Below are 25,842 nucleotides of genomic sequence, written 5' to 3'. Positions count from 1 at the left end.
GTCACTGTCTGTCTGTCTTCGGCTCAGAGAGCCTGCTTCTCCCTCTGCCACTTTCCCTACTAGTGCTCTCTCTCAATCTCAAAAAAAAAAAAAGTGTGGTAGATAGTGCGAGTTAGGAATAATGAGAGCTTAGGGAGGGAGGAGTCAAAAAAGGGTATAGGGCAGGGTAGAGCTTGCTGGAGAACGAGCAGGAAAGCTGTGCAGCAGAAGGCACTGGGTCCTGCAACTCCAAGCTAGGTCTGGGCCCAAGAACTAACAGCATAATTATTCAGTGTGGAAAAAGTTCCAGAGAAGTTTTAGCTGGAACCACACTAGGCACCCACCCCCTACTTATGTCTTAGCGTAGATTCCCCAAACAGAAATAACTGGCTCCAAAGGCATGAACATTTCAAAGCGACATTGCAAAAATGCCCCCATTAGTTTTCCCACCGAGAGCGACCAAGGGTGCCTCAGTGAGCACTGGGTAGTCTCATTTAAAAGACAAAACTGTGTTTTTTGAAATGTCACAAAAAGTTACATTTAATTATTATTTTAATCTACCTTTCTTTGCTTATTAGAAAAGTCAAATATTTTACCAAAATTATATTAGTTTTATTCCTCTACCATGAATTGCCTATTTATTTTTATCCATTTATGTACTGGATATTTTCATCAATCTCTATGAGCTCTTTATGCAATGAAGAAATTAACTGTTTGCTTGTCCCTTCTGTAAGAAACAGGTTTACTGAGATAGAATTCCCATGCCATAAAATTCACGATTTTATTTATTTGTTTTTAAGATTTCATTTATTTGATAGAGATCACAAGTAGGCAGAGAGGCAGGCAGAGAGAGGAGGAAGCAGGAGCCGCGCTGAGCAGAGAGCCTGACGCCAGGCTCGATCCCAGACCTGAGCCGAAGGCAGAGTCTTTAACCCACTGAGCCACCCAGGTGAACCAAATTCACCATTTTAATGTGTGCAATTCAGTAGTCTTCACTATATTCATGTAGTTGTGCAACCAGCATCACTATTTAATTCTAGGACATCTGTATTGCTGCGAAAAGAAACCTCTTACCCGTTAGCAGGCATTTTCTTTCTCCACCCAGACCCACCAGCTCTAGGTGACCTCAAATCTACTTTCTGTCTTTAAAGAATGATGCTTGTCCTTTTTGTTGCCAATTTTTCTGTATTATATTTTGCATTTTAATAAGGCTGTTTTTGACATAAATGAGTTTTAAACTTCTAAGAGACCAAATCCATTAATCTTTCCTTTTTGACTTCTCCATCACAGACTAAATATCCTCTCTCTGTGTTACAACTAGCCTAATTTTTTCCTTTCTACTTTCTGGTTCATTAATTCTCTCTTCAGGTGTGTCTGTTGTAAAACCCATCCACTGAGTTTTTAATTTTACTTATTCTATCTTTTTATTTTCAGACATTCTATTTGTTTTTGTTTTCCCAAATCCGCTGTATCAGTTTTGGTTGTTTCCTATCCCTGAAGACATTTTCAAGTTTGTCTTGCATTTCTTTTACTATCCTAAACCTGGTTGCTTCTTAATTCGTGTGTAACAATTCTAATATCTAAAATCTTCTGGGATCTGGGATGCCTAGGTGGCACAGCCATTTAAGCATCTGCCTTCAGGTCAGATTATGATTCTGGGGTCAACAAGTCCCAAGTCAGCCTCCCTGCTCAGTGGGAAGTCTGCTTCTCCCTCTGCCCTCTGCCAACCCCCACGTCTTCTCTCTCTCTCATTCTCTCAAATAAATGAAATTTTTAAATAAATAAAATAAGAACTTCTGGGATCTTGTTTCCTTGTGCTGGGTATTCTGTGACTATGTACTGATTATTGTTCATACAGAAATGTAAAATAATTATTATGAGGAGTGAATGGGGAGTTACTGCTTAACGGTTATAGACTTCTGTCTGGGGTGATGAAAATGTTTTGGAGGGGTGCCTGGATGGCTCAGTCAGTTAAGTGACCAACTCTTGGCTTCTGCTCAGGTCATGATCTTGGGGTGAGTGGTTCAAGACCTGTAGTAGACTCTGCACTCAGCAGGAAGTCTGTTTTGGATTTTCTCTCTCCTCTCTCTGCCCCTCCATCCACTCATGCATGTGCATGCTCACTCTCTCTCACTTTCCCTCAAATAAATGAATTTTTTTAAAATTTTGGAAACAGATAGTTATGATACAACATTGTGGGTATATATGGTTAAAAGAGCAAATTTATGTTATATATATTACCATGATAAAAATGTTTTATTACTAAAAAATTAAAAAATAAAAAGAAATTATTGGGGGGGGTTTCTTTGGGGTCTAGGATGAAGGTGCCTTCCTCCATAGGAGATATTCTTTTGTTTCTACAAGATACACACATATATTACCACTACAGAAATTTTAAACTCTGCGGCTTCTGGGTGGCTCAGTGGGTTAGGCATATGACTCTTGATTTTGGCTCAGGTCAAGATCTCAGGGTCAGGAGACCAAGCCCTATGGCGGACTCCAATCTGGACATGGAGCCTGCTTTTAAATGCAAATTTGCAGAAGATGTAGTCCATTCAGTGATTACATCTTAGGGCCAGGTTTCTTTTCCTTCCTGCTTCCTCTACTTAGTGCCAAGACAATGCCCTCTCCTCCGATCTGCCTGAAGGTGTATTTTTTTAAATAGATTTTTATTTATTTATTTATTTGACAGAGAAAGACACAGTGAGAAAGGGAACACAAGGAGGGGGAGTGGGAAAGGGAGAAGCAGACTTCCCCCTGAGCAGGGAGCCCAATGTGGGGCTCGATCCCAGGACTCTGGGATCACGACCTGAGCCAAAGGCAGACACTTAACAACTGACCCAACCAGGTGCCCCCGCAAAGGTGTATTTATTTGGGATCTAAGCTTAAAGTTGGAGGTCTTCTATTACACTCCCCACTTCAAGTTGGGTTTGGGCCTTCATCTCTGCAACTCGCCCTTCAAAGCCTAGAAACTCACAGCTTACTTTCATCAAATGCCTTGAGGGAAAATGAAGGTTCTTATGATCAGCTTACCTTTCACGATCCTGTCTTTTTCTTAAGATGTTGGTTTGGGCACATCTGTGCTTTCTTGTTCGTTCTTTAATGCTTTTTAAATATTTTAAATGTTACCCTACATAATGATTGTTTTCAGCTGACTTGTCTTGTCATTATCAGAAATGGAAGGCATAAATACATTTTCTTCTGGGTTTTGCCAACTTTGATTTTAAAATGTAATGTCTTAATTCACCTGACAAATACGGTACATGTTGAGGTTTCTTTGTTATTAGTAATGGTTAGCATATCGTATTTTCCATGGATGGTTATCCTACGAAAGCATCTTCACTCCTGAGGCGCCCCCCTTTAAACTGCTGTCTCACTGAGCTTAACGTGAAATGAAGTTATTTTCACATTTTATAATTTTTGACCCACTGACCTAACTGATCCTCTCAGCAACCTAATAAGTGTTACATGTCTCGGCTCCTAACACATGCCGCTGAGAGATCAAACATTCTGTGCCACTAGAGAAGCACAGTTAAGAGAAGAGCAGGGTGGCTCTCTGAGCTGTCATTTTCCTTGTCTGTCCTTGTTACGAACAGCATCTGGACAGACGCATCCGGATGAAATTTTGCTACAAATTTAACCATTTGGTTGCTGAACTGCAAGGCAAGAAACAATGAACATGTTCAATTTCATCTGATTAGAATTCTCAGAATTAATAATTTTTCAAACTGAATCTCTTTATAAACTAAATATAGAAAAGTTATTATTATGGTCTGGTTTCTAAGCAACCATTTCATTAAGAAAAGCTCCACTTGGGAAAAACATCTGTTTGTCAGTAAGGTTTCTGCTGTCATCATACGATTTCATAGTGAAAAAGCCATGGTCACCCTGTGCCTCAGTAATCCCCAGTTGTGAAAAGGTCGACAGGGGGTACTCCAACAGGGGGAGCCATCTGTTTCAATCTCTGCTAGTCCCGGAACCTCGTTACCATGAAACAAGTCAGTTTTTCTCAGCAGCCACATAATTTAAAAAACATTATGTTCTGATTATAAAAGCAATAAATTTTCATACCATAAAATGTGAAAAATACAAGAAAAAAAGGCATGAAGAAGAAAATAAAAATCACTTAAGTTTTCGACACCATATTAGATTTCATTTCAAAAATGGATTCTATGGGACGCCTGGGTGGCTCAGTTGGTTAAGTAGCTGCCTTCGGCTCAGGTCATGATCCCAGCGTCCTGGGATCAAGTCCCGCATCCGGCTCCTTGCTCAGCGGGGAGCCTGCTTCTCCCTCTGCCTCTGCCTGCCATTCTGTCTGCCTGTGCTCTCTCTCTCTCTGATAAATAAATAAAATCTTAAAAAAAAAAAAAAAGACTTTCTTTAAAAAAAAAAAATGGATTCTATTGCTAAAAAAACTATTTGAAAACCACTGGCCACAATTAACTCCATGGGGGTTTTGCCTTTTTCATCTGCAATGAGGATGTTTTTCATAAGGTTAAGGGCTGTGTGCTGAAGCAGAGCTTGGAGATAGACATTTGTTGTTGCTTTAAAATCAACAGAACTGGGGCACCTGGGTGGCTCGGTTGGTTAAGGGGCTGCCTTCGGCTCGGGTCATGATCCCAGAGCCCTGGGATCGAGTCCTGCATTGGGCCCCCAACTCCATGGGGAGTCTGCTTCTACTTCTAACCTCCCCTCTCATGCTCTCTTTCTCAAATAAAGAAAATGTTTAAAAGTAAATAAATAAAAGCAACTGAACCTTGTTTTCACAAGATTTCTAAAGATTTCACAATCTTTAGAGGAGACTCAATGAAATAGAGAAGAAAGCAGAGTCCTCTAGTTAGAGTGGGGTTGACTGGGGGCCCGAGCCCACCCAGCCTACCCCCTTCTTCACTGATCTTAGGGTCCTATACAACACAGGCACTCATGTGGGCCCTACTGCCTGCAGGCTCCTCCCTGCCACAGTACTGTGCCTTTGCTGTTCCCTCCGTCTGGGGCAATCTTCCCTCCCTTCTTTACTAGGCTCATTTGTAATCACCCACCAGACCTCAGCTTATAGGTCACCTTTTTCTTCCCCTCTCTGTCAGGTGAAATGTCCCTAACACAGGCTTTGATACCATGCTTAACTTTTTCTCCACAGCACCCATCAAAGCCACACTTCACCTCTGTTCATGTATGAGTGGATTGCTACCTGCCTCCCACCCTCTCCTCTCCTCCCCACCAACAAATGTAAATTCCACGAAGGTAGGGAATGACTTTCTCAGCAATAACTGAGCACAGCACCCTCACACACAGTACGTGCTCAATAAATATGACTGAATGGATAAACATCTTAAACCATTAAGAAAAAAAGTCAATGGCCAAGGATATTTCACCATTCTTTTTGCCCTTATCTAAAGTCAGGTTACTAATAATGGAAAATAGAAGTCGGACATCAAGTGCAAACCTGCTTTCAAAAACAGACTTCCCCTAAGAAAGAAAACTTTAGCAATCATGCCCTGGCAGGTGGACATGAGGAATGACCTAATTAGGTCTTTGGTAGCTCAGTGCCTGTGATCCATTCCCTGAGGCTCAATTCATTCCCAACGTTCCAGCTCCCTCAGGGACAGCAGAGACACCACTAGGACAGGAAAACCGAGGACAAAGGTCTAACGTAAGACTCTAAAGATGAGTTGCCAAAACCATATGGACATCATTTACATGCACTTTTCCTAAGTACACTGCCCAAGATCTCGACGTGACCAAAGAAGGAGAAACTGATGCTTCAATCAGTTAAAAACGTTAAACTTATGACTCAGCAACAAAATGAACTATGTCAGGGTTAATAAAAAATATAATTGAGCTTATTAAGTGTGTGAACAGTTTCAAGGATCATCTTAATCACATCTGGTGAGATTACGAACTTTAATTTGTATTTGAAATAAAGGGGCACACAGGTTGCGTGCTGTCTGGTCTGAGAGGAGCAAGGCCAGGGCACCCCTCTAGCCGCTACCTCAGAGCGGTCCCAGTAAAACAGACGGATTCCTTCTAAGAGTCAAGTAAATCATCCTTAAACATAAGTCTAAGGAGGAACTTGCTATTTTACTTGTGAGTTCTCTCACTACTCATCTTCCTTAACTTGCCTTCAAATTCCAACCTTCCTAAAGACAGGGTGGCTCCAGGGCAGAATTTAAATAGCTGTTCTGTAGAGAAAGTACTTACACCTTCTTAATAGCTTGTGAAGTTGACATCGAAACAACTGACTATCCCACGGTATCTCACAACTACCTTCTTGGTACTGAATCCTGCCTTTGTGACTGCTGGCTTGCATGAATCGGGAGGTAAATGAGCCCTGGAAACCAAAAAGTTAAGAAGTATTTACACGTGGGGCGCCTGGGTGGCTCAGTGGGTTAAAGCCTCTGCCTTCAGCTTAGGTCATGATCCCAGGGTCCTGGGATGGAGCCCCGCATGGGGCTCTCTGCTCAGCAGGGGGAGCCTGCTTCCCCCTCTCTCCCTGCCTGCCTCTCTGCCTCCTTATGATCTCTGTCTGTCAAATAAATAAATAAAATCTTAAGAAAAAAAAAAAAAAAAGAAGTATTTACACACTTAGCTGAATATGTCAAGATCTACTGATTCCAGGCCTTCATTTATTGTCTGGGAGAGCAAAGGCCATGATGATGAGAGAAAGGTGAGAAAACGGAATGGAGAGAGAAGGGAAGTCCAGAGGAGGCAGAGAACTGGGCTCTGGAGTTGACTCCAGTCTCCATCCTTCAGTGGTTGGCCTTTTACTGGCAACAGCTTGGAACTTTGGTTTCTCTGTCTGAAAAACGGGGAGATGGAAGACGTGGGCTCACGGTGCTGTGGTGAGGAGCAAATGAGACAATGTAAGCTACATCTGATACGTACTGGCGCTCAATAAATCACGAGTGAAAACAAGAACAAAGGAAGCACAAGTAATAGCCGTCAACAGGCATGATATTCTCAAATCCAGGAAGCCCAGCACCAAGACATTACTGATGGGGTCCAACAACAGCAAGCCTTTCAAGGCTTCCTAGAGCCCACACAGAGCAGCTTGGATGCCTTGCCTTGGCATTCCAACAGCTTCCGCCTTCCCGTCCGGTCCCACTCTTCCTCTTCACGCTCACTTTGCTTCACTAACAACATGAACTGCTCATCTTCCTCTGTTCTTGCCCGGCTCCGGCACAGCCTCCTCCTGCCTCTGCTTTTCTTTCAGTCGTGACTCCCTCATCCTAGCTCCGCTCATCTAAATCTTGTCCGTTCGTCCTTCAGAGTCCTAGGCGCTCCATGGAAACTACGGTTCCGAATTTTTAAAGTTTATTATTGTGTTTTTAAAAGTGCAGAATTCACGGCTTTTTTGGTGTATTCACAAGGTTGTGCAACGATCACCACTATCTAATTCCAAACCATTTTCATCACTCATTTCTGTTATCAGTCACTCCGACCACACCCCTTACCTCCCATCCTCTGGCAACCACTGGCTGATCTACTTTCTATCTCTATGGCTTTGCCTATTCCCAACATTTCATATAAAAGGAATCATTCAATATGTGGCCTTTTGTGTCTGGCTTCTTTCACTTACCGTGTTTTCAAAGTTCACCGATTTTATAGCATGAGTCAGTACTTTATTCCTTTTTATTGGCAAATAATATTTCATTGTGTAAGATACACCACATTTTAGTTATCCATTCATCAGGTGGTGAATATTTAGGCTGTCTTTACTGTTTGGCTATTATGAATACGGCTGCTATGAGTGTCCACATATAAGCTTTTGTATGGACGTATGTTTTCATTTCTCTTGGGTATGTATCTAGAAGTGGAATTGGTGGGTCATATGGTAACTATGTTTGACTTTTTGAGAGCTGCCAGACTGCTTTCGAGAGCAGCTGCACTATTTTACATTTCCACCAGCAGAGTATGAGGGTTCCGATTTCTCCACAGCCTCATCATTTATATCATTTTAAAGTAAGTTATTTTTAAATGTCATTTATTGGAATCAGAAAGGCAACAAATATCAAAAGCTCTATACAGAAAGCTCCATGTTTACCTGACTCACAATCTCTGCGGATACAGTGCTGAAACAATCATGATCATCAGCAGGAAGAGACGCAGGCAGTTTGAGTCACACACTCACATTCCACTAATGCAAGATGAATTTCAAAGATACACATAAGGGTTGCTTAAAAAATAGTACTGTACACATTGCCAAATGAGCAAAACCACACACACACACACACACACACACACACCCTGAGCAAACATGAGATCAGCATATTATTAAGTTACAGAAGGGGCTGATTTATAGTGAAACCATTTCCCATAGGGAGGCCTAGTTCTCCTGTACCTAAGACCACCTGGGAACTCAGCCCTTATACCAAAGTACAAGAGCAATGCGTGCACTGGGACTGATTATTCTTTCTTGCTACAAGAGCATCAACTTCGGAGCCAGAGAGATTTAAGAATCAGATTCTGATGCTGACCCTTAGTATCAATGTTACTTTGGGCAAGTTTTTAACTGCTTTGAGTCTCAGTTCCCTCATCTGTAAAATAGGGCTAATACGGAACGTGCAAGGTTGTTGGGACTGGCACTTAACAAGTGGTAATGTCTATAATATTTACTACCATGTCTCTTACATGACAATTATTCAGGGCAATCTTGGGGAATGAAAATAACTTATCTCCAAGTACTCAATTCAATCTTTTACTTACAGGTAGAAGTACTAAACTGCTAAATAGTTTTCTTTTTTAAACATTTTATTTATTCACTTCACAGAGAGAGAGAGAGGGGGGGGGAAGAGAGTGCACAAGCACTTGACAGATATTTGAAAAATGAGGCTAATATAAAACTCAAGTGTTCTGGGCTTTTTTTTTTATTAAGATTTTTTTTATTTATTTGACAGACAGAGATCACAAGTAGGCAGAGAGGCAGGCAGAGAGAGAGGAGGAAGCAGGCTCCCCACCCAGCAGAGAGCCCAATGTGGGGCTTAATCCTAGGACCCTGCGATCATGACCTGAGCCGAAGGCAGAGGCCTTAACTCACTGAGCCACCCAGGTGCCCCTGTTCTGGGCTTTGAAATGCAACCTGTAACTGGAGGGAGAAAGAAGGCGATACATATATACACACATATGTGTGTGTGTACACATATATATGTATATGTACACACACACGTGTGTATGTGTGTGTGTGTGTGTGTGTGTGTGTGTGTATATATTTCACCGGGGCTGCCATAAGAGGAACAGTGGACTGAGACTCCCTATGGAATGGATCTCTACCATCCTTCTGACTTTTGCAACTGTAGCAAAGTCAATTATTCATCTATAGAAGGATTACCATATCTGCTTTTATTATATTTCAGGATTGTTGACAGAGTCAAAGCTTTCTAGATAATTCAGCATTATTCAATTTTAATAAATATTACTGATAATCATAATCATAATATCGGTTTTTAATCTTAAAAGCGCAAAAATAGAGTCAATTTCTACCATTATTTCAGAAGTTCTAAAGAAGTAACCAAGTGTACTGGAGAGAAAAAAAGATTTGGAAGCCATGAACAAGGGTTCAAGTTGCTTGGTATGTCCTCTTAGAAAAAAGACTTCTGGGGCACCTGGGAGGCTCAGTTGGTAAAGCATCTGTCTGCTTCGGTGCAAGTCATGATCCCAGGGGCCTGGGCTTACTCAGCAGGAAGCCTGCTTCTCCCTCTCCCTCTGCCTGCTGCTCCCCCTGCTTGTGCTCTCTCTCTCTCTGTCAAATAAATAAATAAAATCTTTTTTTTTTTTTTGCAATTTAAAGAAATCCTTAGTTTTATTATAAATAAATAAAATCTTAAAAGAAAAAAAGAAAAGAAAAATAACACGATACCACAAGATACCACGGCTATCTAAATCTCAGAATGTTTAGCTATAATGTGGGAATCTCTTCACACTTTCAAATTAACTCACGGAGGATCATGGACCTAAATGTAACTGTGAAAACTATAAAACTCGTGGAAGAAAATCGCGTAAGTAAATCTTTATTAGCTTGGGTTATGCAGTGATTTCTTAGAAATGACAGCAGAAGTATAAGCAATAAAGAGAAAAACTGATAAGCTGGACTTTATCAAAAGTAGAAAGTTTAAAAAAAAAAGTAAAAAGTTTTGTGTTTCAAATGTACCATTAGTAAGAGAAAAGACAACCCACGGATATTTTCTGCCATTCATATACTGAATAAAGAACCTGTTTCCAGAATATACAAAGAACTCTTACAACTCAATAAAAAGACAAAATATATAAATCAAAAATGAGCAAAGAATCTAAATAGACATTTTTCCAAAGAAGATAAAGACATGGGCAACAAACTCAAAACAAGATGCTCAGCATCATCAGTCATTAGGGAAAAGCAAGTCAGAATCACAGCGAGATACCACTGCTCACCCAGTAAGACGGCTCTAATGAAAAAGAAAAGAGTAGGGGCGCCTGGGTAGCTCAGTGGGTTAAAGCCTCTGCCTTTGGCTCAGGTCGTGATCTCAGGGTCCTGGGATGGAGCCCCGCAGAGGGCTCTCTGCTCAGCGGGGAACCTGCTTCCCTTCCTCTCTCTGCCTGCCTCTCTGCCTACTTGTGATCTCTGTCTATCAAATAAATAAATAAAATCTTAAAAAAAAAAAAAAAGACAAGAGTAAGTATTGGTGAGGATGTAGAAATGCTGGAACCCTCCTGTATTGCTGATGGGAAAGTAGAATGGGGCAGCCACTTTGGAAAACAGTTCGGCAGTTCCTCAAAAGGTTAAACAAAGAGTTAGGATATGACCCAGCAATTCTAATCCTAGGCATAAACCCATGAGAAATGAAAACATATGTACAAAGACTTGTACATAAATGTTCATAAGAGCATTATTCATAATAGCATAAAAGCAAAAACCCAAATATGACATCAACTTATGAATGGGCAAACAAAATGTGGCTAATCTATACAGTGGGACATTGTTCAGCCATAAAAAGGACTAAGTACCAATCCATGCTTAATTAACATGGAGGAACTCCAAAAGCATGCTAAGAGAAAGGAGCCAGACACAAGACAATACACATGTAACATCTCAAATAGGCAAACACATTGAGACAGAAAGTAGTTTAGTGGTTTCCAGGGGCTGAGGGTAGTAGTAGGAATGGAAATTCACTAATACTGGATATGGAGGTTCTTTCTGAGATGATGAAAGAGTTCTAAAATTAGATAGTAGTGATAATTGCACAACTCTTTATTTTATTTTTTTTTTTAAGATTTTATTTATTTGACAGTCAGAGATCACAAGTAGGCAGAGAGGCAGGCAGAGAGAGGAAGAAGCAGGCTCCCTGCGGAGCAGAGAGCCTGACGCGAGGCTTGATCCCAGGACCATGGGATCATGACCTGAGCTGAAAGCAGAGGCTTTAACACAGAACCACCCAGGTGCCCCGCACAGCTCTTTAAATACACAAAAAACATTGAACATTTTAAATTAGGGAATTTAGGTATAAATTATATTTCAAATAAAAAGGTTTAAAAATAGGGACAATTTTCTGCCTAGAACCACTTCAAGAATTTACCGAGACAGCATCTATGAGAGACATTTACTAAATGCTCATTTGTTAATTAGGTGGTACAAAAACCAGGTCAGGACATAAAAGTAATCTTCCCATTTCAAGGACATAAATGGAGATGATAAACTTCACAAGACTGCATTCCAAATTTCAATGCCAGATCCAATTAAATGGTCCTTCAAGGGATAGAATTATTTTCAGCTAATGGTTTCCCAACTTACTTTATTTGAGGTAGAAATCTGAGCATGAGATAGGGAGTTCAGCTTCTGACAAGTTAAGACTTGCAATCCTGCTCAGTTTGAAACTCTGTAAAAACAATTTCACCTTGTATCCACCTTCCTCCCCTTTCCGGGCCTTTTGCCTTCCCCTCCCCTTGGCTCTTTCACCAGAAATGAAAATTCTTCTCTGGCGAGAAAGGGTAGAAGAGTTAGTGAGATGTGTTAGGGCATGTCAAGACGTCTAGGTTGTCCTCACTACACACACGGGTATACTTTCACCTCCCATGCTTGGCTCAGAGCCTAGGGTTTTGGGTTTTGGTTTTGTTTTTTTTAAACTTTTTCAATGACTCTGGTAGTTTTTTTCCAAAGATCCTTCTGACTGACAGGGATCACTTGGATCCCTGAAATGCATCGGTCTCTGGTATTGCTTTCAAAATGTCCTTTAAATAATTTAAAACGACTGAGAGGATGCATGAGCAGATCTACAGTATGATAAATAACCCGACTACAGTATCTTACTAAAAGAATATCACTTATTTGTCATATTCATTATTGAACATCTATTTCAAAACTGAAATGTGAAAAATACCTCAACTATCTAATATACACTATGGGACCCTAAGGACATATTTTAACTCCTATTTTGGAAAGGAGAACTCCTACTTTTTATCTTATGTACTTCCCTGTCAATTAAATTTTTTAGAACAATGAAAATGCATTAATTTGTGCAACAATAATAATGGCTTAACAAAGAATGAAAAAAAAGAATACCCTAAAAAGGAGAGACACTTAATGGCCACAATCTAAGATTAGGTCTGCTATTTATGAACTCTGGCTTGAAACTCAAACTCCGAAATTTGGTACATAATTCTCTGCCTAAAGAACTTGCTACTATGGGGCGCCTGGGTGGCTCAGTGGGTTAATGCCTCTGTCTTCAGCTCAGGTTGTGATCCCAGGGTCCTGGGATCGAGCCCCACATCGGGCTTTCTGCTCAGCGGGGAGCCTGCTTCCCTTCCTCTCCCTCTGCCTGCCTCTGCCTACTTGTGATCTCTGTCTGTCAAATAAATAAATAAAATCTAAAAAAAAAAAAAGAACTTGCTACTGAGTACCCACCTCGGAGCAGCTGCTGTGAGAACCAAATCAACCATCACTTTCTCAGTAGGACTAAAAGTAGACGCAGACCATCTTTCATAAAACTAAAATTTAACTCCTAGGGAATTTAGTTCTCAGATTGTTGTGATGCACAGATAATACACACACCAGAAATTCTTACATCAGGTATCGATAAGTATCTGTTGAGTGAACGAATTTAATTACTTCCCCTCTGCTTCACTGGTAGACTGCAAAGTTGGTGAGAAATGGTAAAAGAAATCCAACTTATCAACAAATTAAGCAAAAGATACGTTGTAATTTTCACATGGAGACACTTAGACAGTCTAAAAAAAGAAACATTAAACACAATTATGCGCATCACACGCACACCCTCCCCCACAACTAATTGCTACTCAAACTACAGCCCAATACCCCTTGTACTGCAGAACATTTCCAAGTAGCCTGGTCTTGTCTGACTGGAAGTCCAAATGGCCTGGCTCCTGGCATGCTTTATGCCTGGGCAAATGACATTGGCAATGCAGGTGGGAAAATTCAGCTCTTTCCTTTCTTAATGGGAAATTCACCTAAGGCCTTGGCCTTTAAGTGCATGTTACAAACACCAAAACATCAATTAATTCAAACTTGTCCATTGTGGGGAGCTGAGAACAGAAATTACACCTCTACCTCCCATGTTCTTCATCGCCAAATTAGCTACTAACTGATTAGCACACCTATTAAAATTACTAAAAACAAACATAAAACCAACAGTTGTGATTTTTATAGCAGACCCTAGAGGCTAATGAGCTCAATGAGTTAATAAGCTAAGAAGCTTATTCCAGACACCAATGTTGCCTCATGAGAACCATATACCTCCTCTTCTCCAAAAACGCTGTCCTTAAAAGAAAATTAATCAATAAGAAATAGTTTCTTATCATAACAGTATGATAGTTTCTTGAGAAGAGTACCAGGTAAGTTATTTTCTAAGACTTCTTAATTATAGGCATTTGAGGTTCTTGCCTCATTGATTTATCTTGCTTCCATAAGTACCATTCATTGTCCTGTGACTTCCTGAGCCCTAAAAGTTTAATTTATCTCAATCCCAGGCCTCTTTGCCCATTCACCCGCAGGTAGTTACTTTCTCTCTTGAAACCCTCTACTCTTTTGGCTTCTGCTCTCACCTACTTATCCATTTACTGGGAGGTCATTTTGTCACCTCTGAGGAATCTTCTTTTTGCTTCTTTTTTTTTTTTTTTTTTTTAAAGATTTTTTTTATTTATTTAACAGACAGAGATCACAAATAGGCAGAGAGGCAGGCAGATAGAGAGAGAGAGAAGGAAGCAGGCTCCGTGCTGAGCAGAGAGCCCGATGTGGGACTCGATCCCAGGACCCTGAGATCATGACCTGAGCCGAAGGCAGCGGCTTAACCCACTGAGCCACCCAGGCGCCCCTTCTTTTTGCTTCTTAATGTAGGCAGGACAACTCACTGTTTAAGTGTTTTGTATACAGTAGGTGCACAACAAATGTTTGCTGAATAAAGAATGAATTCCAAGGCTCTGGCCTTTATCCCCATATGCTATGCCTTCTGCACTCTCTCTTAAGCTTTAACTACCAAACATGTACAGAGCATACCCAAATTACACCAAGAACTGAGTAGCCAATTAAGATCTAAGCATGCCTTGGGCTCACAGAAGACCTTGCCTTTTGCAGACAAATAGAACACATCAGTGCGAAGGACTACATGACTGGCTTCGCTTCTTCACCTCTCCCTGAGTTCATGCCCTTTGCTCTATGTCCTGGCAGTTTGTTCCATCAAGGGAAACATCCCTGCCTTATGACTTTTGCTAGGTCACATTGACTTAGGTTAGCCAAGAGAATGAGGCAGAAGTGATAGGATGCTCGTTCCAAGCTTAGGCCTGAAGAAGCCTCTTGAGTTTATTCTTTACCTCTTCCACTTCTGCCATCACCACAAGACGCCCTGGTTGGGCCACTGGGCTGGGGATGACCAGGCAGAGGTGCGGCAGATGCGGCAGCGGGCCCACAGAGCCACAGGGAGGAGCACGGCCGTCCGCCCAAACCCAGCCTACATCAGGGGAACTCCCTGAACCCCCATCTACAGAAGCCTGAGTGGTAACACAGGATGGTGTTTAAACTACGGAGTGTTGGAGCGGTTTGTTACATAGCAATAACTACCTGACAGAGTCTGCCTACTTAAACTTCAGATCTGAGAAGTTACTGTATCACCATATTACCTAGCAGTCTAACAGCAGAAGCAGTAGTGATACGATGATGATGCCAACACTACATTCACAACGGCTGACCTTATTTGAACACTTATTAAGTGCTAAGCTCTTTCTTTTTTTAAATTTTTATTTATTTTTAAAATTTCTTTTCAGTGTTCCAGAATTCATTGTTTATGCACCACATAAACAATGCTCCATGCAGATTTTATTTCTGCAAACAGTGCTCCATGCAGACTTTATTTCTGCATGGGAAAGAGAGAGAGACAGTGTGTGTGTGCGAGCAGGGAGAAGAGCAGAGAGGGGGAGAGAGAACTTCAAGCAGACTCCATGCTGAGCGTGGAGCCTGATGCCACGCTCGATCTCATGACCCTGAGATCACACCCTGAGCTGACATCAAGAGTCGGACACTTGACCGACTGAGCCCCTAGGTGCCCCTGTGCTAGGTACTTTCAAGTTACTAACTCATTTAATCTTAATATTAACCTCCCTTTATAGACTTTTTACGATAGAATGATTTTAGATTTACAGAATTACTAAGAAGATAGCACAGAGAGTTCTCATATATTCCACACCCAGTTGTCCCTATTATTAACTTTTGCATTAGCGTGGTCCCTTTGTCACAACTAATGAACTAAGAGTGATATATTATTATCAGCTAAAGCCCATAACTTACTCAGATTCTCTCTGCTTTTCCTGAATGCCCTTTTTCTGTTCCAGGATCCTATCTACCGCATTACATTTAATCATCGTATTTTCTTAAGCTCTGACAGTTTTACCCCTCCCCGCCTTTATTAAATTTTAATTTTTCTGGTAATAGTTTATTGAGATTTAACTCACATATCATAATATTTGCCAATTTAAAGTATACAATTCAATGGTTCCTACACTACTGACAGAGTTGTGCAATAATCCTCACTGTCAATTTCAGAATGTTTTCATCACCCCAAAAACCAAGCCTTACCCTTCAGCTATTACCTCCCAATGCTCTCCCCTTTCCCACCAGCCCTAGGCAACTACCTATTTAGTTTCTGTCTCTATAACTTTCCCTATTCTGGAAAAAAACATTTCCCTATTGTGCATATTTCTTTATAATTTCTTATAATTTCCCTATTTTGCATGTTTCTTATAAAGGAATGGTATAATATGGGGTCTTCTGTGACTGGCTTCTTCCACTTACGATGTTTTTCAAGGTTCATCCCTTCCATACCATGTTTCAGTATTTCCTTTTTGTAAGGACTGAATAACATTCCACTGTATGGATAAAGTACAGTTTGTTTCCCCATTCATCAGCTGATGGGTATCTGTGTTGTTTCCACCTTTTGGCTCATTCATGCTCTCTCTCTCTCAAAATAAATAAATAAAATCTTCAAAAAAATATTTGGAATCCACAAATTAATGGAGATGGGGAAAAAAGAATCACAAAAGAGAAATACAATTATTGCAAAAAACATTTTGATGAAAAAATTCTATATACTATGAGATTCTTTTATGAGCCTTTATTTTTTTATTATTATTATTTTTTTAAGATTTTACTTACTTATTTGACAGAAAGAGCAAAAGCAAGGGGAGCAGCAGGCAGTGGGACAGGGAGAAGCAGGCTCCTGCTGAGCAGGGAGCCAAATGTGGGACTCCATCCTAGGACTCAGGGATCATGACCTGAGCCGAAGGCAGACGCGTGACCAACTGAGCCAACCAGGTGCCCCCACTATGAGATTCTTTTAGTTTAAAGAGAAAGCAAGGATGCATTCTAGCAGTAGTCAAGTACATAAAAGTTTAAGGTAATGAGAATTCATGTCTGAGCCATTTTTTACCTCCTTGGATGGGAAGAAATGTACTTTAATCTAAAGAATAATGAATGGAGTGCCTGGGTGGCTCAGTGGGTTGAGCCTCTGCCTTTGGCTCAGGTCATGATCTCAGGGTCCTGGGGTCGAACCCCGCAGCAGGTTCTCTGCTCGGCACGGAGCCTGTTTCCCCCTCTCTCTCTGCCTGCCTCTCTGCCTATTTGTGATCTCTGTCTGTCAAATAAATAAATAAAATATTTAAAAAAAAAAAAAAAAAAAAGAAGAATGAAGACCTCCTCATCATTATCACTGAAATTCTATGAGAACCCTTAGGGAACCATCCAGGAATATTATTATTATGACTTAAATAGCTAGGGGGCAGGAAGATGGCAAAATGACCTTGTGGTTCCACGACTTTAGAGATTTTGTGCAAACATACATGCTACAATATTTGGTCCACAGACTCCAAGTCCTTTAACCAGGACTAACTTACCCTGAATAGCAGACAAATATACAAAGGTGTCTTCATGCTCCAAGTTCTCCAAGAATATCTGGAACCACAAAAGAGAGTAGTGATATGATTCACAAAGAGCAAGCAAGATATGAGACCCCTTAGAGCATCCTCAAAAGAATAAATGCTTTTCTTCTTGTTTGTCTTAGCGAGACATTGGTCTGACTTCACAATCTTATAGGGAAAACAGCATATATGGTTGAAGTCCCATTTTTATAATAGCTAAAGAAGGGTGGCACGTTTGGGGGAGGTACTTCCTGAAGTGGCTAAGTATATACCAGATGTAGGCATGGAAACCAAAATCTGGAAGAAAAATCCTCAACATCTTCTCCACTACTGCCCATGGTAGACAACATTCTCATCTGTGTTAAGATACATTACAAGTCATGACACACAAGATGCCATGTTTGGAGTTAGGTCCAATCGATGGCATATTTGCTATAATTTGATCCTTTTCTCTTGCACTCAGAAATTTTATGGGAATACAAGTGACAGACAGAGATGTTATTGGAATAAGAATGTGTTCTAATTTATTTTTTTAAACCTTTGCAAATTTCAGTACTTCAATTGACGTTAGGTACATATTATTTTCCAAAGATTATCTCAGAGTTTAGGAACACACCAGGGTGTGTCAATTACGGAAGGTACTGCTTATCTAGAAAATATGATAGCGACATGTTAGGTTTAGGCCCTAATATGAGTGCCAGAGAAAGATGGTGGTCATGTACTCAAGGGCCTCCTGCTTGGTATCTGGGGGAGGAAGGGGTATCTGTTTCATCTACAGTGAGGCATCCTTTGCTGGCACAGTGATTCTTGATAGCAAGTTGATGCTGCTAGTCTCCACATCCGCAGCATGTTAGGGAGAGCCTACATCAGTGAAACTAGAAAGAGGGCCAGGTTGGAAGGGGTGGGACCAGGTAAGTGAAGGAAGTTTAATCCAGGGTAGTGACCACAGGAATAAAGAGGATATTTTTGATGACTGCTCAAAGGAGATAAATACTTTGATGCTTTCAGCAATATTTCAAAGGCAGCAGATCCTTGGCACATTTCTGGGCCTTGGTTTGCTCATCTATAAAATGGGGATAATACTGGGGCGCCTGGGTGGCTCAGTGGGTTAAAGCCTCTGCCTTCGGCTCAGGTCATGATCCCAGGATCCTGGGATCGAGCCCCGCATCGGGCTCTCTGCTCGGCAGGGAGCCTGCTTCCCTTCCTCTGTCTCTGCCTGCCTCTCTGCCTACTTGTGATCTCTGTCTGTCAAATAAATAAATAAAATCTTTAAAAAAAAAAAAAAACTTTAAAAATGGGGATAATACTAATATTGCAGCTGTTATGAAGACTGGAGATAATATCTAAAAGATACAAGATCTAATAATAAACAGCAGCTGTTGTTATTATTATTACTATTAAGTTATTTGAGGCAGGGAAGAGAAAAGGGAAAGGGATAGAGAAACTCAAGCAGACTCCGCACTGAGCACAGAGCTGGATGCGGGGCTCTATTCCACGACGCTGAGATCATGACCTGAGCTGAAACCAAGAGTCAGACACTTAACTGTGTGCCACCCAGCGCCCCCAACAGCAGTTATTATTATTATACTATTGGTTCTAATACTTTAGTGAGTAAAGATAAATGTTTTCAATCAGAATTATAACTCTTCATCTAATAGCTAAAGTGTACGAAAGAGATGATAATAATAAAGATAATGACTGAACCTTTACGGGATCCTCATTATGTGCTGATCACTAGAACTAGTGCTTTACACAGACTGTTTTCTCTTCTCCAAGGTGTCAGTAGGGCTGCATTCATTCCCTCTAAAGTCTCTTACTTTATTTTTATTTTTATTTTTTAATTTATTTTAAGTAAGTTCTATGCCTAACATGGGGCTCAACCTTAAAACCCCGAGATCGGGGCGCCTGGGTGGCTCAGTGGGTTAAGCCGCTGCCTTCAGCTCAGGTCATGATCTCAGGGTCCTGGGATCGAGTCCCGCATCGGGCTCTCTGCTCAGCGAAGAGCCTGCTTCCCTCTCTCTCTCTCTGCCTGCCTCTCCATCTAATTGTGATTTCTCTCTGTCAAATAAATAAATAAAATCTTTAAAAAAAAAAAAAAAAAACCCCGAGATCAAGAGTTGCCTGCTCTACCAACTGAGCCAGCCAGCGGCCCGCGCATGGACTATTTTATTTTAAATCCTTCTTTTTTTAAAGATTTTGTTTTTAAGTTATCTTTACACCTAATACGGGGTTCAAACTCACAACTCCATGATCAAGAGTTGTATACTGTACCCACAGAGCCATAACGTGGGTCCTATTGTCCTATTGTTATTACCCTCACTTTACAGATGTAGAAATTGAGGCTCGGAAAATTTAAATGACTTGTCCAAGAAACTCATCTGGGATTTGATCAGTAGTCTCTAGACCTTGCTCTTTTTTTTTTTCCCCTAAGATTTTATTTATTTATTTGATAGAGAGAGAGACAGCAAGAGGGTACACAAGCAAAGGGAGTGGGAGAGGGAGAAGCAGACTCCCTGCTGAGCAGGAAGCCTGATGCAGGGCTCCATCTCAAGACCCTGGGATCATGACCTGAGCAGAAGGCAGACGCTTCATGATTGCACCACTCAGGTGCCCCCAGCCACTTTGCTCTTAATCTCTAACCCATATTAAGGTCAGGGAAAAGATCCTCAGCTCAGCACACATTTTCTCCCACATACTCTTCCATGTAAAGATTAGCTTCTTCACCGTGATGGAGGGAGAAGGCAGGGAGGCTTGGGGGAAAGGGAAGGCCCAGTTCTGTATGAGTCTCCTCTTAAAAGGGGCCCAGAAAAAACAGGGGCACCTGGGTGGCTCAGTCAGTTAAGCATCTGCCTTTGGCTCAGGTCATGATCTCAGGGTCCTGGGATGGAGCCCAGCGTCGAGCTCCCTGTTCAGCAGAGAGTTGCTTCTCCCTCTCACTCCCCCTCTGTGTGTTCTCTCTCTCTCATTCCCCGTCAAATAAATAAATAAAAATCTTATATATAAAAAAACAAACAAACAGGTGGCTTCTTGGAAATATGGTCATGATGTTCCATCCCCTTTTCTTCCCTGTTCATGCTCAACTGAGTGGTCTCAGGTGGTTATCTAAGTCTTCCTTGTGTCTAAGTCTTAACTCATCAGAACAATTATAACTTCCCTCAGGGTAGTCCGGGGCAGTGTTCGATACACAGTCAAGGCTCCTGGAAAGCTGCCCCACTCTGTGTGCGTGTGTTTTGCCCCTGTGTTCTACTCACCTTGAGAAGCTTCTCTTGCATCTCAAGGGCTTTTGCTTCTCTCTGCTCTATCCAGCAGGAAAGAGTTCGCAGAGCAGCAGCCCGGGTTGGAATCTGAGGATCATAAGCTGATAAAAGAACCTCCTGGAGCTGGTCTGTGGTTACACTTCCAGATTTCTGGTTTGTAGTGGCTCTGGGCTCACTGACCTCCTGAGGAATGAGTGGAGCACTAGATTTCAGGCCCGTTTGTTTGGATTTCTCATGGCCTTGCTGTTGTTTGCGGTGAGACTCATCGTTGTAACTTTCATGACTGGTTTGTTGCTGCTCTTCTATCTTCCCTTCTGGATCCTTTTTGTTCAGGGTACTCTGGGCAGCCACACTGACAGCCTCAGTGGAAAAGGCCCCATGGGTAGAGATGGTGATACGGAGATCGATGGCGAGCTCCTGGATGACAGGGTCTGGGTATACCTTGGAGACCTTCTCCAACAAAGGCAGCAACTGCTTCAGGACAGCAAAATCACTTGACTTCAACTACAAGACGAAATGAAAAAATGCCAAACTGAAATTAATATAACAGATGTTAACAATGCGTGAGCACAGGGAAACAGATATTCTGAGTTAGAGGGGCAGGGAGCATATCTTATTCGTGGTGTGATCAGCATAGTCTAGCTCTCGGCAACTATGGCTGAATAAACACAGCTAATACTTACTAAATACATATCCTGAGCAGGTACTTTTCTGAGTTAAAAATACACCAGTGATGAATATGATTACACTTAATTTTTACAACCTGGTGGGAAAAACATGGTTAGCTTATGGTTTTAATTTTCATTAGCCAGACTACCTACCAGGGCTGTTAAGCATCCTTTCATGTTTATTAGCTGCTTGGATTTCTTTTTCTGTGAACAGCCTGTTTACATCCTTTGTACACACTTATCTAGTACAGCTATTCTTACCGTATCAGATTGTAATACCCAGTCAGATGGTGAAATTCTTTTCTAGATTATTATATTTTGACTTTTATTATCTTTTTTCTCATACTATTGTTTTTTTCCACTTTTATGTACCTTTTACTATAAAAAGGCGAATTAATATTAGCACTATTACTTAGTGTCCAACATATACTGCTATGTAAATGTTTTAAGACAAAATATGATAAACAAAAAAACCCACACATATTCATATCCCTATGACCTAGCTATAATTACTATCTACATTATATAAATGGGGGAAACTGAGACACAGAAGAGTTAAGTAACATGTATGAGCTCACACAACTGGAAGATGGTAAGATATGAATTCATTAAGTCTGGCTCCAGAGTCTGCACCCTTACCTAATCCCCTATACAGTCGCAATTGAATAAATAAAACAGCTCTTAACAACATTTTCTGAAGTAGCTGGTCAGCACTCAAGGACATCATACGTCTGGAAGGGATTGGGGCAGTAACTAGCAAGAGGGAATTTCTCCCAGGAAATGAGAGTGAAATTACGTAAGGTTTTATTCTCTCCAGAAGCTCTGTGCTATAATGCCACATGCCTTACTAGGAAAAGTACATGTGCAGTCAGTAGAGAAACAAGAATCAATGATAATCCTTTTCTGTTTGAAAACACTAGGAATATTATCATATGAGGCTTCATTAGTCCCTGATATCTGAAAACCCTGCAGATCTTAAATCCTTTTTAGAACAAGGTGAAATTATTCATTACTTACTCACTCACTCGTTTCATTATCCAACCAACCAACCAACCATCTTTGTGAGACCTATATAATGTTCTCATTTAAACTCGACATGCACAGAACTGTAACTGTTTATTTCCCCCACCACCTCCCTTCCAAGTAAATGAAAACCTGAGGTTCACGTCCGGCTTGTACCTGGAGAATTTCACCATACGCGTCCCTCAGATTTCTTTGTTTAAATAATTAGGAACTATGCAAAATGGACAGACAGTAAAATTTCTAGCTTTGCAACATATGTTAACCTATCTTTAAGTGTACGACAACTGACCATTCCAATATTACTGTATCTTAAAGGAAGAAGAGAATATGCATGTCCAGAATAAAAATATATGTTATCTAAGAAAAGGACCAATTTCATCAGGAATCTGTGGAACTGGGAAAGATATTTTAGTAATAGATAGTAATCATAGACATTTGTTTTTTAAGCATCTGAAATCAGAGTATCTACTTAAATCTATAATGCATAGCCTCTTTTTATCTCAACTGTATACAGTAATTTATTCTTTAAAAAAAAAAAAAAGACAAATAGACCAATGGAACAAAATAGAGAATCCAGAAAGAAACCTATATATAGTCAATTGATCTTTTAAGTTTTTTTAACTGAAGTACAATTGACACATGGTGTTACATTAGTTTCATGTGTGCAATTCAGTGATTCCAGCATAGTACTAACAAAAGAACAAAGTTAACAGAAGGGAGAAAAGGCAGACTTTTCAATAAGTGGTGCTTGAACAACTAGACATTCATGTGCAAAAAAATGAATTTTTTTTTCAGTGCAAGAAGGTGTTTTTATTATAGCACAGGGACAAGATCCGTAGGCAGAAAGAGCTGCCAAGAAATGAATTTAGACACAGACTTTACACTATCACAAAAATTAGCTCAAAATGGATCACAGACTTAAATGTAAAATGCAAAACTATAAAATTCTTGCAAGATAACGTAAGAGAAAATCTAGATGACTTCAAGTATGGCACTGACTTTTTAAGAAAAAATATCAAAGAAAAAAATCCATGAAAGAAATAACTGATAAACTAGATTTTATTAAAATTTTAAAAATTTTAAGCTTTTACTCTGCAAAAGACAATGTCAAGAGAAAGACTTACAGACTAAGAGGAAATATTTGCAAAAGACATATCTAATAAAGGATGGTTATCCAAAATACACAAAGAACTCTTAAAACTCAACAATAAGAAAACAAACAACCCAATTTACAAGTGAGCAAAAGACCTGAAGAGACTCCTCACCAAAGAAGACACATTAGATATACAGGACATTAAGAGAGGCTCAACATCGCAGGTCATCAGAGAATCACAAATTAAAACAAGATCCCATAGGCACCTGGGTGGCTCAGTGGGTTAAGCCCTCTGCTTTCGGCTCGGGTCATGATCCCAGGGTCCTGGGATCAAGGCCCGCATCGGGCTCTCTGCTCAGCGGGGAGCCTGCTTCCCCCTCTCTCTCTGCCTGCCTCTCTGCCTACTTGTGATCTGTCTGTCAAATAAATAAAATCTTTAAAAAAAAAAAAAAAAAAAAAAACAAGATCCCATTACACACCTCTTAAAATGACTAAAATCCAAAACACTGACAACACCACATGCTGGTGAGGATGTGAAGCAAGAGGAGTTCTCATTCATTGTTGGTGGGAACGCAAAATGGTACAGCCACTTTTGCAAGACAGTTTGGCAGTTTCTTACAAAACTAAACATACTCTCGCCATATGCTCCAGCAACTGAGCTCCTTGGTATTCACCCAAATGACTTGAAAACTTATGTCCATACAAAAACCTGCACATAGATGTTTATAGCAGCTTTATTCATAATTGCCAAAACTTGGAGGCAACCAAGATGTCCTTTAGTAGGTGAAGAGATAAATAGATTGTGGTACATCCAGACCATGGAATATTATTCAGCACTAAAAACAAATGAGCTATCAAACCTGAAAGACACGGACGAACCTTAAATGCATATTACTAAGTGAAAGCAGCTAGTATGGAAAGGCTACATAGTATGTGATCTCAGCTGAGCTACATTCTGGAAAAGACAAAACTATGGAAACAATAAAATCAGTGGTTGCCAAGGGTTTGATGGGAGAGATGAATAGGCAGAGCACAAAGAATTTTAAGGGCAGTGAAACTGTTATGAATGATATATGATAAACACATGTCATTATCCATTGGTCAAAACCCACAGAGTACACAATACCAAGAGTGAACCATAATGTAAACTATAGACTGTGAGTGATAATGATGTGTCAAAGTAGAATCATTGATGGTAATAAACGTACCACTCCTGTGCAGAATGTTGCTAGCGGGGGAGGCTGTGCTCTGTGGGGCAGGAGGTATGTGGGAAGTCGTACCTCCTGCTCAATTTTGCTGTGCATCCAAAGCTGCTCTAAAAAATAGTCTAATAATAAAAAACCCAATCATCTTCTCTTCCAATTTTCAAACTTCTTAGTCATTGTGGGATTCCTCTTACTCAATCATCATAGGCAATCTCTAATCATCATAGGCAAGTAGGATTCTCAATCCAGTAGTTTATAAGGCTTAAGATTAAAGTTGTGCATTCTTTCAGCTTCACAATCCTACAGATTTCCCACTATGAGAATAATCAGGGAGATCCAAGACTACAGGTGCCAACTATTTTGTTCATAAATGTTCAAAAAATGTTTGAGGTATAAAGTAATATTCATTTAATTGATAGATGAGAAAATGGAACCACTGAGTAATTATTAATTGTTTTTCAAGGGTCACCGAGGACCATATCAAAATTGAGAATTAACCATATAGCCTTTATTTCTAGTCTTGTCACTGCTTCTCAGCACAGATCTCATATCTAGACTTCAGAATTCTGTATAGAAGGCCCTGAGGCCTGAAGCCCTCAAGCGAGTGACAGATTTCCTTTATCTGGCTGTGTTTCTTCCAGAGTCTCTGGAATACTTCAGGAGTGGAATGAGCAGAGCTATGTCAGCCTACGTCTATGATTTCCTTCAGGGTGTCAGGCATGAACCAGTTAGATGGGGAGTTCTGAAATTCTGCAAGTTTTCAAATTAAAGAACTGGGGGTTGGACCAGTAGGGATGGGAGTGAGGGGAGGGAGTGGTGGGAGGGAGCTTGCTAGCGGACGTAAACATACGAGAACCAACTGACCGCCAGAGGAGGGCATGTGTCCACTGAAAAAAATCTCACATGAGGCTTTGCAAAGTTCACCTATGGGGCATACAAATTCTCATCCTGCTTTGTCCTGCTCCAGTGAGAATGACGATTTTGGAAGAATCCAAGAATCTCTCTAGGAATAAAATTCTGACCTAAAAATTCCTAGTTCCAAGAATTACTTATGTTTATTCTTTGTGCTCTCATTTCTTTGTATCATCTGTGTTTCTTCAGATATTTAGCTGAGAAGTTTACATGTCCAGTTCTTATTTATAATGTCATGAACTTATTTGCAAGTGGTATTTTTGTTTTGGTTCTAAGTCAGCATGCAGTACAGCCTGTTTTATAATGAGCAACACATG

The 25,842-nt window shown here is 40.5% G+C and overlaps 1 protein-coding gene across 1 annotated transcript in view; it reads right to left on the bottom strand.

Annotated features, from left to right (window-relative positions):
• TANGO6 (transport and golgi organization 6 homolog) overlaps nucleotides 1-25,842 on the bottom strand; it is a 189,551-nt gene that overhangs the window by 95,917 nt on the left and 67,792 nt on the right. Inside the window, exons 13-14 of the mRNA XM_032324977.1 lie at nucleotides 20,619-21,128; nucleotides 17,344-17,401 (exon numbers count right to left, since the gene is read on the bottom strand). Coding sequence (XP_032180868.1) covers nucleotides 17,344-17,401; nucleotides 20,619-21,128 — 568 coding nt within the window. The remainder of the gene's footprint in view (nucleotides 1-17,343; nucleotides 17,402-20,618; nucleotides 21,129-25,842) is intronic.

This window comes from Mustela erminea, chromosome 19 (assembly GCF_009829155.1).
Source record: "Mustela erminea isolate mMusErm1 chromosome 19, mMusErm1.Pri, whole genome shotgun sequence".
Lineage (NCBI taxonomy): Eukaryota > Metazoa > Chordata > Mammalia > Carnivora > Mustelidae > Mustela > Mustela erminea.
Note: the sequence above shows the minus strand (reverse complement) of the source record. Positions and strands in the feature narration are given on the sequence as shown.